Source organism: Octopus bimaculoides, unplaced genomic scaffold (genome assembly GCF_046866305.1).
Source record: "Octopus bimaculoides isolate indiv1 unplaced genomic scaffold, ASM4686630v1 contig168, whole genome shotgun sequence".
NCBI classification, from domain to species: Eukaryota; Metazoa; Mollusca; class Cephalopoda; order Octopoda; family Octopodidae; genus Octopus; species Octopus bimaculoides.
In genome coordinates this window covers 36161-49037 of record NW_028315418.1, presented here as the reverse complement: position 1 = coordinate 49037, position 12877 = coordinate 36161, and the positions used below count along the sequence as shown (strand labels likewise).

Here is a 12877-nt window from a genome sequence, read left to right as displayed (position 1 = left end):
TTATTCAAAATGTTTACCTCGTGCCTTCACAACACTACAAAGTCTTTTTGGGAAGTCATCTATAGCAGCAAGCACAACATCTAAGGGTATTTTAACCCAGCACTTGGTCAATTTTTTCTTTAGAGCTCCAATATTTTGGCAAGGAGTAGAGCAGGCTTCATTCTCCAGAATTGACCACAAACAATAATCAAGAGCGTTAAGATCAGGTGATGAGGGAGGCCATTCTTCTTTGCTGATCCAGGACGGACAGTTGTCTCTACACCACTGTTGTGTTAATCGAGACGTGTGGCTCGTCGCCCCATCTTGTTGGAAAGTCCAAACTTCATCACCGTACACCGAATTGCACCATGGTATCAATGCGCCTTCCAGAATGTCCTCGATGTACCGTTCTTTGTTTATCTTGATTCCTTGAGGGACAAAAACAAGTGGAGTTTTCCCTCTTTCAGAAATGGCTGTCCAGACCATCACTGATGCTGGTTTATGGGTTCTGAAAACCTTTCCTGCATTACCAGGTATTGCCACAATACTTTTAGCAAGGATTCGGTCATTTTGATGATTGTGAGACTGTTGAACTGAGAATAACTTTTCATCACTAAAGATGATGTTACGGAGCGTGCCATCTTTAATACGGTTCAACAAGAGTCTGCTTCCGCTGAGTCTCTTTTCAATTGTGGGCGTGGAGGGAAGCTGTCTCTTTTGGAGTTTATAGGGTGACAACTTTAGGTCACTTTTGCATATCCTCCGCGTAGTCCTTGGCGATGTTTGTTCTTCTTTTGCCATTCTACTCATGGATCTTCTTGGATTTCGTCTGATTTTTTCCCTAACATTTTTGATGAGTTTAGGTGTTCTGGAGGTGAGGGGATGGCCTGATCTTTGTCTATCTTTCATCAAAGAAGTTTCCTGGTAACGATCAATCGTCCTTTTTATCAACATTCTGTTAATTTTGAGGTTTTTCCCTAACTTGAATATTTCAGGTGGACGCATGCCCTTCTCATGTTGCTCTATGATAGGAAGGTAGATAAAACACAAACCCCTTCAGGTAGATGGCCCTGCTCAGTATGTAGAAAAGGAGTAGGTAGTAACTCTATAAGATGTACCCGGTGCAACCTATGGACACATAAGAGGTGCAGCAATATCAAAGGCAGGTTAACTAGGAAGTTAGTTTTTGTATGTGGCAGATGTTCAGGTGCAATAAACACTGTAAACAAACAGGAAACAACTTCTATCTCATTCCAGGGAGAAAAACTAGAGGTAGTCGATAGCTTCCGCTATTTGGGTGACCAAGTTAGTAGTGGGGGTGGGTGCGCTGAAAGTGTAGCTGCTAGAATAAGAATAGCCTGGGCAAAGTTTAGAGAGCTCTTACCTCTGCTGGCGACAAAGGGACTCTCACTCAGAGTAAAAGGCAGACTGTATGACACATGTGTACGAACAGCCATGCTACATGGCAGTGAAACATGGGCTGTAACTGCTGAAGACATGCGTAAGCTCGCAAGGAATGAAGCCAGTATGCTCCGCTGGATGTGTAATGTCAGTGTGCATACCCGTCAGAGTGTAAGTATCTTGAGAGAAAAGCTGAACATTAGAAGCATCAGTTGTGGTGTGCAAGAGAGACGATTGCGCTGGTATGGACATGTGGTGAGAATGGATGAGGATAGCTGCGTGAAAAAGTGCCACACCCTAACAGTTGAGGGAACCCATGGAAGAGGTAGACCTCGGATGAGGTGGTGAGGCAACACCTTCGAACATTGGGCCTCACCGAGGCGATGACTACTGACCGAGATCTTTGCAAATGTGCTGTGCGTGAGAAGACCAGGCAAGCCAAGTGAGATCGTTGCCAGTGCCCCTGGACTGGCTCTTGTGCGGGTGGCACATAAGATGCACCATTTTGAGAGTGGCCGTTGCCAGTACTGCCTCACCGGCTTTTGTGCCGGTGGCATGTAAAAGCACCCACTACACTCTCTGAGTGGTTGGCGTTAGGAAGGGCATCCAGCTGTAGAAACTCTGCCAGATCGGATTGGAGCCTGGTGTTGCCAGCCGGTTTCACCAGTCCTCAGTCAAATCGTCCAACCCATGCTAGCATGGAAAGCGGACGTTAAACGACGATGATGATGATGATGATGTATTCAGATGGTATTGAGAACAATAAAAGACAATTGGGATATTAAAATGGTGTTGGGAACATAGCAAAAGACAAATATTATTCTATATTTTTGAGATGAGGAATTACGTACTTTATTTACAATGGATGGATAAGTGTCTTCATCTTGTTTGTTATCAAAAACGAAATTAAAAAATTAGTGTAAAACAACTTTGCTGGGAAAAAACAAACAAAAAAAAGAAATGCGCGCTCGCGCATATCTGTGTGTGTATGTGTGTGTGTCTTTGTATGTGTTCGTCCCCACCCACTGTCTGTCTCTCCCTCTCTCTCTCTCTATCTATGCATCTATTTGTCCACCTATATATCTATCTATTTATGTATTTATTTATCTTTCTGTCTGTCTCCCGTAAATCCTTGAGTATAAATCTGCATTTTGACTCCAAGATTTAATGGTCAAAATCCCTAGTTCGTACGATATACGAGGTTGAAAATGAAAAATATTATTCGTAAGGTCGCCATTAAGATCGCCAAAATGGCGACCTTACGGTTTCAGGCAAAACACATGGAATATATTATGGGAGTTTGTCAGATTTCGTCTGAGGCAAAGAGAAAGATTTGTGGAGTAAGGGAGACAACTCTGTCATAGCTAATGTGTGCGTGTGCGTGTGTGTGAATGCATGCGTTCATGTTCGTGTATGTGTGAATACGTGCGTTCATGTGCGTGTATGTGTGAATGCGTGCGTTCATGTGCGTGTATGTGTGAATGCGTGCGTTCATGTGTGTGTTTGCGTCAATGCGTGTGTGCGCCTGTGTGTGTGTAAGTAATTGAACGGGTGACTCACTGTGTGTATGTGTGTGTGAAGCAGAAACAGAAGAGAAAGGGAGAGAGTGGATGGGAATTGTGAATGTGTGTGTGTGTGTGTGTGTGTGTGACAGAGACAGACAGACAGAGAGCGTATGTGTGTGTATGCATGTTTGTGTATATGTGCGCGTGTTTACTACACATGATTAAACCATTGGTTCCCAATCTGGGATCCGCCGACCCCTGGTAGTCCCCTGGGAGTCCGTGAACTAAATTCAAAATACATAGGCGCAATAGTGGCGGTTCTGGGTTCAGTCCTACTGCATGGCACCTTGGACAAGTGTCTTCTGCTATAGCCCTGGGTCAACCAAAGCCTTGCGAGTGGATTTGGTAGACAGAAAATGAAAGAAGCCCGTCGTGTGTGTGCGTGTGTGTATGTTTGTGTCCCACCCCACCATTGCGAAACAACCGATGTTGGTGTGTTTACGTCCCCAGAGAACCATAGAACAAACGCTAGGCTTTTACAGGGTGGGGCATAAATACTGTTACAAAATAAAACACAGATTTATCCCGACAAAAATTTATTTAACAACCCACTATTACAAAATATGCTTTGCAAATGGCCAAGGAACAATATGGTGTATCTTTTATTCAAAATGTTTACCTCGTGCCTTCACAACACTACAAAGTCTTTTTGGGAAGTCATCTATAGCAGCAAGCACAACATCTAAGGGTATTTTAACCCAGCACTTGGTCAATTTTTTCTTTAGAGCTCCAATATTTTGGCAAGGAGTAGAGCAGGCTTCATTCTCCAGAATTGACCACAAACAATAATCAAGAGCGTTAAGATCAGGTGATGAGGGAGGCCATTCTTCTTTGCTGATCCAGGACGGACAGTTGTCTCTACACCACTGTTGTGTTAATCGAGACGTGTGGCTCGTCGCCCCATCTTGTTGGAAAGTCCAAACTTCATCACCGTACACCGAATTGCACCATGGTATCAATGCGCCTTCCAGAATGTCCTCGATGTACCGTTCTTTGTTTATCTTGATTCCTTGAGGGACAAAAACAAGTGGAGTTTTCCCTCTTTCAGAAATGGCTGTCCAGACCATCACTGATGCTGGTTTATGGGTTCTGAAAACCTTTCCTGCATTACCAGGTATTGCCACAATACTTTTAGCAAGGATTCGGTCATTTTGATGATTGTGAGACTGTTGAACTGAGAATAACTTTTCATCACTAAAGATGATGTTACGGAGCGTGCCATCTTTAATACGGTTCAACAAGAGTCTGCTTCCGCTGAGTCTCTTTTCAATTGTGGGCGTGGAGGGAAGCTGTCTCTTTTGGAGTTTATAGGGTGACAACTTTAGGTCACTTTTGCATATCCTCCGCGTAGTCCTTGGCGATGTTTGTTCTTCTTTTGCCATTCTACTCATGGATCTTCTTGGATTTCGTTTGATTTTTTCCCTAACATTTTTGATGAGTTTAGGTGTTCTGGAGGTGAGGGGATGGCCTGATCTTTGTCTATCTTTCATCGAAGAAGTTTCCTGGTAACGATCAATCGTCCTTTTTATCAACATTCTGTTAATTTTGAGGTTTTTCCCTAACTTGAATATTTCAGGTGGACGCATGCCCTTCTCATGTTGCTCTATGATAGGAAGGTAGATAAAACACAAACCCCTTCAGGTAGATGGCCCTGCTCAGTATGTAGAAAAGGAGTAGGTAGTAACTCTATAAGATGTACCCGGTGCAACCTATGGACACATAAGAGGTGCAGCAATATCAAAGGCAGGTTAACTAGGAAGTTAGTTTTTGTATGTGGCAGATGTTCAGGTGCAATAAACACTGTAAACAAACAGGAAACAACTTCTATCTCATTCCAGGGAGAAAAACTAGAGGTAGTCGATAGCTTCCGCTATTTGGGTGACCAAGTTAGTAGTGGGGGTGGGTGCGCTGAAAGTGTAGCTGCTAGAATAAGAATAGCCTGGGCAAAGTTTAGAGAGCTCTTACCTCTGCTGGCGACAAAGGGACTCTCACTCAGAGTAAAAGGCAGACTGTATGACACATGTGTACGAACAGCCATGCTACATGGCAGTGAAACATGGGCTGTAACTGCTGAAGACATGCGTAAGCTCGCAAGGAATGAAGCCAGTATGCTCCGCTGGATGTGTAATGTCAGTGTGCATACCCGTCAGAGTGTAAGTATCTTGAGAGAAAAGCTGAACATTAGAAGCATCAGTTGTGGTGTGCAAGAGAGACGATTGCGCTGGTATGGACATGTGGTGAGAATGGATGAGGATAGCTGCGTGAAAAAGTGCCACACCCTAACAGTTGAGGGAACCCATGGAAGAGGTAGACCTCGGATGAGGTGGTGAGGCAACACCTTCGAACATTGGGCCTCACCGAGGCGATGACTACTGACCGAGATCTTTGCAAATGTGCTGTGCGTGAGAAGACCAGGCAAGCCAAGTGAGATCGTTGCCAGTGCCCCTGGACTGGCTCTTGTGCGGGTGGCACATAAGATGCACCATTTTGAGAGTGGCCGTTGCCAGTACTGCCTCACAGGCTTTTGTGCCAGTGGCATGTAAAAGCACCCACTACACTCTCTGAGTGGTTGGCGTTAGGAAGGGCATCCAGCTGTAGAAACTCTGCCAGATCGGATTGGAGCCTGGTGTTGCCAGCCGGTTTCACCAGTCCTCAGTCAAATCGTCCAACCCATGCTAGCATGGAAAGCGGACGTTAAACGACGATGATGATGATGATGATGTATTCAGATGGTATTAAGAACAATAAAAGACAATTGGGATATTAAAATGGTGTTGGGAACATAGCAAAAGACAAATATTATTCTATATTTTTGAGATGAGGAATTACGTACTTTATTTACAATGGATGGATAAGTGTCTTCATCTTGTTTGTTATCAAAAACGAAATTAAAAAATTAGTGTAAAACAACTTTGCTGGGAAAAAACAAACAAAAAAAAGAAATGCGCGCTCGCGCATATCTGTGTGTGTATGTGTGTGTGTTCGTCCCCACCCACTGTCTGTCTCTCCCTCTCTCTCTCTCTATCTATGCATCTATTTGTCCACCTATATATCTATCTATTTATGTATTTATTTATCTTTCTGTCTGTCTCCCGTAAATCCTTGAGTATAAATCTGCATTTTGACTCCAAGATTTAATGGTCAAAATCCCTAGTTCGTACGATATACGAGGTTGAAAATGAAAAATATTATTCGTAAGGTCGCCATTAAGATCGCCAAAATGGCGACCTTACGGTTTCAGGCAAAACACATGGAATATATTATGGGAGTTTGTCAGATTTCGTCTGAGGCAAAGAGAAAGATTTGTGGAGTAAGGGAGACAACTCTGTCATAGCTAATGTGTGCGTGTGCGTGTGTGTGAATGCATGCGTTCATGTTCGTGTATGTGTGAATACGTGCGTTCATGTGCGTGTATGTGTGAATGCGTGCGTTCATGTGCGTGTATGTGTGAATGCGTGCGTTCATGTGTGTGTTTGCGTCAATGCGTGTGTGCGCCTGTGTGTGTGTAAGTAATTGAACAGGTGACTCACTGTGTGTATGTGTGTGTGAAGCAGAAACAGAAGAGAAAGGGAGAGAGTGGATGGGAATTGTGAATGTGTGTGTGTGTGTGTGTGTGTGTGTGACAGAGACAGACAGACAGAGAGCGTATGTGTGTGTATGCATGTTTGTGTATATGTGCGCGTGTTTACTACACATGATTAAACCATTGGTTCCCAATCTGGGATCCGCCGACCCCTGGTAGTCCCCTGGGAGTCCGTGAACTAAATTCAAAATACATAGGCGCAATAGTGGCGGTTCTGGGTTCAGTCCTACTGCATGGCACCTTGGACAAGTGTCTTCTGCTATAGCCCTGGGTCAACCAAAGCCTTGCGAGTGGATTTGGTAGACAGAAAATGAAAGAAGCCCGTCGTGTGTGTGCGTGTGTGTATGTTTGTGTCCCACCCCACCATTGCGAAACAACCGATGTTGGTGTGTTTACGTCCCCAGAGAACCATAGAACAAACGCTAGGCTTTTACAGGGTGGGGCATAAATACTGTTACAAAATAAAACACAGATTTATCCCGACAAAAGTTTATTTAACAACCCACTATTACAAAATATGCTTTGCAAATGGCCAAGGAACAATATGGTGTATCTTTTATTCAAAATGTTTACCTCGTGCCTTCACAACACTACAAAGTCTTTTTGGGAAGTCATCTATAGCAGCAAGCACAACATCTAAGGGTATTTTAACCCAGCACTTGGTCAATTTTTTCTTTAGAGCTCCAATATTTTGGCAAGGAGTAGAGCAGGCTTCATTCTCCAGAATTGACCACAAACAATAATCAAGAGCGTTAAGATCAGGTGATGAGGGAGGCCATTCTTCTTTGCTGATCCAGGACGGACAGTTGTCTCTACACCACTGTTGTGTTAATCGAGACGTGTGGCTCGTCGCCCCATCTTGTTGGAAAGTCCAAACTTCATCACCGTACACCGAATTGCACCATGGTATCAATGCGCCTTCCAGAATGTCCTCGATGTACCGTTCTTTGTTTATCTTGATTCCTTGAGGGACAAAAACAAGTGGAGTTTTCCCTCTTTCAGAAATGGCTGTCCAGACCATCACTGATGCTGGTTTATGGGTTCTGAAAACCTTTCCTGCATTACCAGGTATTGCCACAATACTTTTAGCAAGGATTCGGTCATTTTGATGATTGTGAGACTGTTGAACTGAGAATAACTTTTCATCACTAAAGATGATGTTACGGAGCGTGCCATCTTTAATACGGTTCAACAAGAGTCTGCTTCCGCTGAGTCTCTTTTCATTTGTGGGCGTGGAGGGAAGCTGTCTCTTTTGGAGTTTATAGGGTGACAACTTTAGGTCACTTTTGCATATCCTCCGCGTAGTCCTTGGCGATGTTTGTTCTTCTTTTGCCATTCTACTCATGGATCTTCTTGGATTTCGTCTGATTTTTTCCCTAACATTTTTGATGAGTTTAGGTGTTCTGGAGGTGAGGGGATGGCCTGATCTTTGTCTATCTTTCATCGAAGAAGTTTCCTGGTAACGATCAATCGTCCTTTTTATCAACATTCTGTTAATTTTGAGGTTTTTCCCTAACTTGAATATTTCAGGTGGACGCATGCCCTTCTCATGTTGCTCTATGATAGGAAGGTAGATAAAACACAAACCCCTTCAGGTAGATGGCCCTGCTCAGTATGTAGAAAAGGAGTAGGTAGTAACTCTATAAGATGTACCCGGTGCAACCTATGGACACATAAGAGGTGCAGCAATATCAAAGGCAGGTTAACTAGGAAGTTAGTTTTTGTATGTGGCAGATGTTCAGGTGCAATAAACACTGTAAACAAACAGGAAACAACTTCTATCTCATTCCAGGGAGAAAAACTAGAGGTAGTCGATAGCTTCCGCTATTTGGGTGACCAAGTTAGTAGTGGGGGTGGGTGCGCTGAAAGTGTAGCTGCTAGAATAAGAATAGCCTGGGCAAAGTTTAGAGAGCTCTTACCTCTGCTGGCGACAAAGGGACTCTCACTCAGAGTAAAAGGCAGACTGTATGACACATGTGTACGAACAGCCATGCTACATGGCAGTGAAACATGGGCTGTAACTGCTGAAGACATGCGTAAGCTCGCAAGGAATGAAGCCAGTATGCTCCGCTGGATGTGTAATGTCAGTGTGCATACCCGTCAGAGTGTAAGTATCTTGAGAGAAAAGCTGAACATTAGAAGCATCAGTTGTGGTGTGCAAGAGAGACGATTGCGCTGGTATGGACATGTGGTGAGAATGGATGAGGATAGCTGCGTGAAAAAGTGCCACACCCTAACAGTTGAGGGAACCCATGGAAGAGGTAGACCTCGGATGAGGTGGTGAGGCAACACCTTCGAACATTGGGCCTCACCGAGGCGATGACTACTGACCGAGATCTTTGCAAATGTGCTGTGCGTGAGAAGACCAGGCAAGCCAAGTGAGATCGTTGCCAGTGCCCCTGGACTGGCTCTTGTGCGGGTGGCACATAAGATGCACCATTTTGAGAGTGGCCGTTGCCAGTACTGCCTCACCGGCTTTTGTGCCGGTGGCATGTAAAAGCACCCACTACACTCTCTGAGTGGTTGGCGTTAGGAAGGGCATCCAGCTGTAGAAACTCTGCCAGATCGGATTGGAGCCTGGTGTTGCCAGCCGGTTTCACCAGTCCTCAGTCAAATCGTCCAACCCATGCTAGCATGGAAAGCGGACGTTAAACGACGATGATGATGATGATGATGTATTCAGATGGTATTGAGAACAATAAAAGACAATTGGGATATTAAAATGGTGTTGGGAACATAGCAAAAGACAAATATTATTCTATATTTTTGAGATGAGGAATTACGTACTTTATTTACAATGGATGGATAAGTGTCTTCATCTTGTTTGTTATCAAAAACGAAATTAAAAAATTAGTGTAAAACAACTTTGCTGGGAAAAAACAAACAAAAAAAAGAAATGCGCGCTCGCGCATATCTGTGTGTGTATGTGTGTGTGTTCGTCCCCACCCACTGTCTGTCTCTCCCTCTCTCTCTCTCTATCTATGCATCTATTTGTCCACCTATATATCTATCTATTTATGTATTTATTTATCTTTCTGTCTGTCTCCCGTAAATCCTTGAGTATAAATCTGCATTTTGACTCCAAGATTTAATGGTCAAAATCCCTAGTTCGTACGATATACGAGGTTGAAAATGAAAAATATTATTCGTAAGGTCGCCATTAAGATCGCCAAAATGGCGACCTTACGGTTTCAGGCAAAACACATGGAATATATTATGGGAGTTTGTCAGATTTCGTCTGAGGCAAAGAGAAAGATTTGTGGAGTAAGGGAGACAACTCTGTCATAGCTAATGTGTGCGTGTGCGTGTGTGTGAATGCATGCGTTCATGTTCGTGTATGTGTGAATACGTGCGTTCATGTGCGTGTATGTGTGAATGCGTGCGTTCATGTGTGTGTTTGCGTCAATGCGTGTGTGCGCCTGTGTGTGTGTAAGTAATTGAACGGGTGACTCACTGTGTGTATGTGTGTGTGAAGCAGAAACAGAAGAGAAAGGGAGAGAGTGGATGGGAATTGTGAATGTGTGTGTGTGTGTGTGTGTGTGTGTGTGTGACAGAGACAGACAGACAGAGAGCGTATGTGTGTGTATGCATGTTTGTGTATACGTGCGCGTGTTTACTACACATGATTAAACCATTGGTTCCCAATCTGGGATCCGCCGACCCCTGGTAGTCCCCTGGGAGTCCGTGAACTAAATTCAAAATACATAGGCGCAATAGTGGCGGTTCTGGGTTCAGTCCTACTGCATGGCACCTTGGACAAGTGTCTTCTGCTATAGCCCTGGGTCAACCAAAGCCTTGCGAGTGGATTTGGTAGACAGAAAATGAAAGAAGCCCGTCGTGTGTGTGCGTGTGTGTATGTTTGTGTCCCACCCCACCATTGCGAAACAACCGATGTTGGTGTGTTTACGTCCCCAGAGAACCATAGAACAAACGCTAGGCTTTTACAGGGTGGGGCATAAATACTGTTACAAAATAAAACACAGATTTATCCCGACAAAAATTTATTTAACAACCCACTATTACAAAATATGCTTTGCAAATGGCCAAGGAACAATATGGTGTATCTTTTATTCAAAATGTTTACCTCGTGCCTTCACAACACTACAAAGTCTTTTTGGGAAGTCATCTATAGCAGCAAGCACAACATCTAAGGGTATTTTAACCCAGCACTTGGTCAATTTTTTCTTTAGAGCTCCAATATTTTGGCAAGGAGTAGAGCAGGCTTCATTCTCCAGAATTGACCACAAACAATAATCAAGAGCGTTAAGATCAGGTGATGAGGGAGGCCATTCTTCTTTGCTGATCCAGGACGGACAGTTGTCTCTACACCACTGTTGTGTTAATCGAGACGTGTGGCTCGTCGCCCCATCTTGTTGGAAAGTCCAAACTTCATCACCGTACACCGAATTGCACCATGGTATCAATGCGCCTTCCAGAATGTCCTCGATGTACCGTTCTTTGTTTATCTTGATTCCTTGAGGGACAAAAACAAGTGGAGTTTTCCCTCTTTCAGAAATGGCTGTCCAGACCATCACTGATGCTGGTTTATGGGTTCTGAAAACCTTTCCTGCATTACCAGGTATTGCCACAATACTTTTAGCAAGGATTCGGTCATTTTGATGATTGTGAGACTGTTGAACTGAGAATAACTTTTCATCACTAAAGATGATGTTACGGAGCGTGCCATCTTTAATACGGTTCAACAAGAGTCTGCTTCCGCTGAGTCTCTTTTCAATTGTGGGCGTGGAGGGAAGCTGTCTCTTTTGGAGTTTATAGGGTGACAACTTTAGGTCACTTTTGCATATCCTCCGCGTAGTCCTTGGCGATGTTTGTTCTTCTTTTGCCATTCTACTCATGGATCTTCTTGGATTTCGTCTGATTTTTTCCCTAACATTTTTGATGAGTTTAGGTGTTCTGGAGGTGAGGGGATGGCCTGATCTTTGTCTATCTTTCATCAAAGAAGTTTCCTGGTAACGATCAATCGTCCTTTTTATCAACATTCTGTTAATTTTGAGGTTTTTCCCTAACTTGAATATTTCAGGTGGACGCATGCCCTTCTCATGTTGCTCTATGATAGGAAGGTAGATAAAACACAAACCCCTTCAGGTAGATGGCCCTGCTCAGTATGTAGAAAAGGAGTAGGTAGTAACTCTATAAGATGTACCCGGTGCAACCTATGGACACATAAGAGGTGCAGCAATATCAAAGGCAGGTTAACTAGGAAGTTAGTTTTTGTATGTGGCAGATGTTCAGGTGCAATAAACACTGTAAACAAACAGGAAACAACTTCTATCTCATTCCAGGGAGAAAAACTAGAGGTAGTCGATAGCTTCCGCTATTTGGGTGACCAAGTTAGTAGTGGGGGTGGGTGCGCTGAAAGTGTAGCTGCTAGAATAAGAATAGCCTGGGCAAAGTTTAGAGAGCTCTTACCTCTGCTGGCGACAAAGGGACTCTCACTCAGAGTAAAAGGCAGACTGTATGACACATGTGTACGAACAGCCATGCTACATGGCAGTGAAACATGGGCTGTAACTGCTGAAGACATGCGTAAGCTCGCAAGGAATGAAGCCAGTATGCTCCGCTGGATGTGTAATGTCAGTGTGCATACCCGTCAGAGTGTAAGTATCTTGAGAGAAAAGCTGAACATTAGAAGCATCAGTTGTGGTGTGCAAGAGAGACGATTGCGCTGGTATGGACATGTGGTGAGAATGGATGAGGATAGCTGCGTGAAAAAGTGCCACACCCTAACAGTTGAGGGAACCCATGGAAGAGGTAGACCTCGGATGAGGTGGTGAGGCAACACCTTCGAACATTGGGCCTCACCGAGGCGATGACTACTGACCGAGATCTTTGCAAATGTGCTGTGCGTGAGAAGACCAGGCAAGCCAAGTGAGATCGTTGCCAGTGCCCCTGGACTGGCTCTTGTGCGGGTGGCACATAAGATGCACCATTTTGAGAGTGGCCGTTGCCAGTACTGCCTCACCGGCTTTTGTGCCGGTGGCATGTAAAAGCACCCACTACACTCTCTGAGTGGTTGGCGTTAGGAAGGGCATCCAGCTGTAGAAACTCTGCCAGATCGGATTGGAGCCTGGTGTTGCCAGCCGGTTTCACCAGTCCTCAGTCAAATCGTCCAACCCATGCTAGCATGGAAAGCGGACGTTAAACGACGATGATGATGATGATGATGTATTCAGATGGTATTGAGAACAATAAAAGACAATTGGGATATTAAAATGGTGTTGGGAACATAGCAAAAGACAAATATTATTCTATATTTTTGAGATGAGGAATTACGTACTTTATTTACAATGGATGGATAAGTGTCTTCATCTTGTTTGTTATCAAAAAC

The 12877-nt window shown here is 44.0% G+C and overlaps 2 protein-coding genes across 2 annotated transcripts; both read right to left on the bottom strand.

Annotated features, from left to right (window-relative positions):
• On the bottom strand, positions 1–780 carry LOC149129050 (uncharacterized). Its single transcript, XM_089346811.1, has one exon. The coding sequence runs from the start codon at positions 778–780 to the stop codon at positions 1–3; it is 780 nt and encodes a 259-aa protein (XP_089202937.1).
• A 9815-nt stretch (positions 781–10595) lies between these two features.
• LOC149129049 (uncharacterized) lies at positions 10596–11375 on the bottom strand. The gene has a single exon (XM_089346810.1). It carries the CDS (start codon positions 11373–11375, stop codon positions 10596–10598), a length of 780 nt encoding a protein of 259 aa, XP_089202936.1.
• Between the last annotated feature and the right edge of the window lie 1502 nt (positions 11376–12877).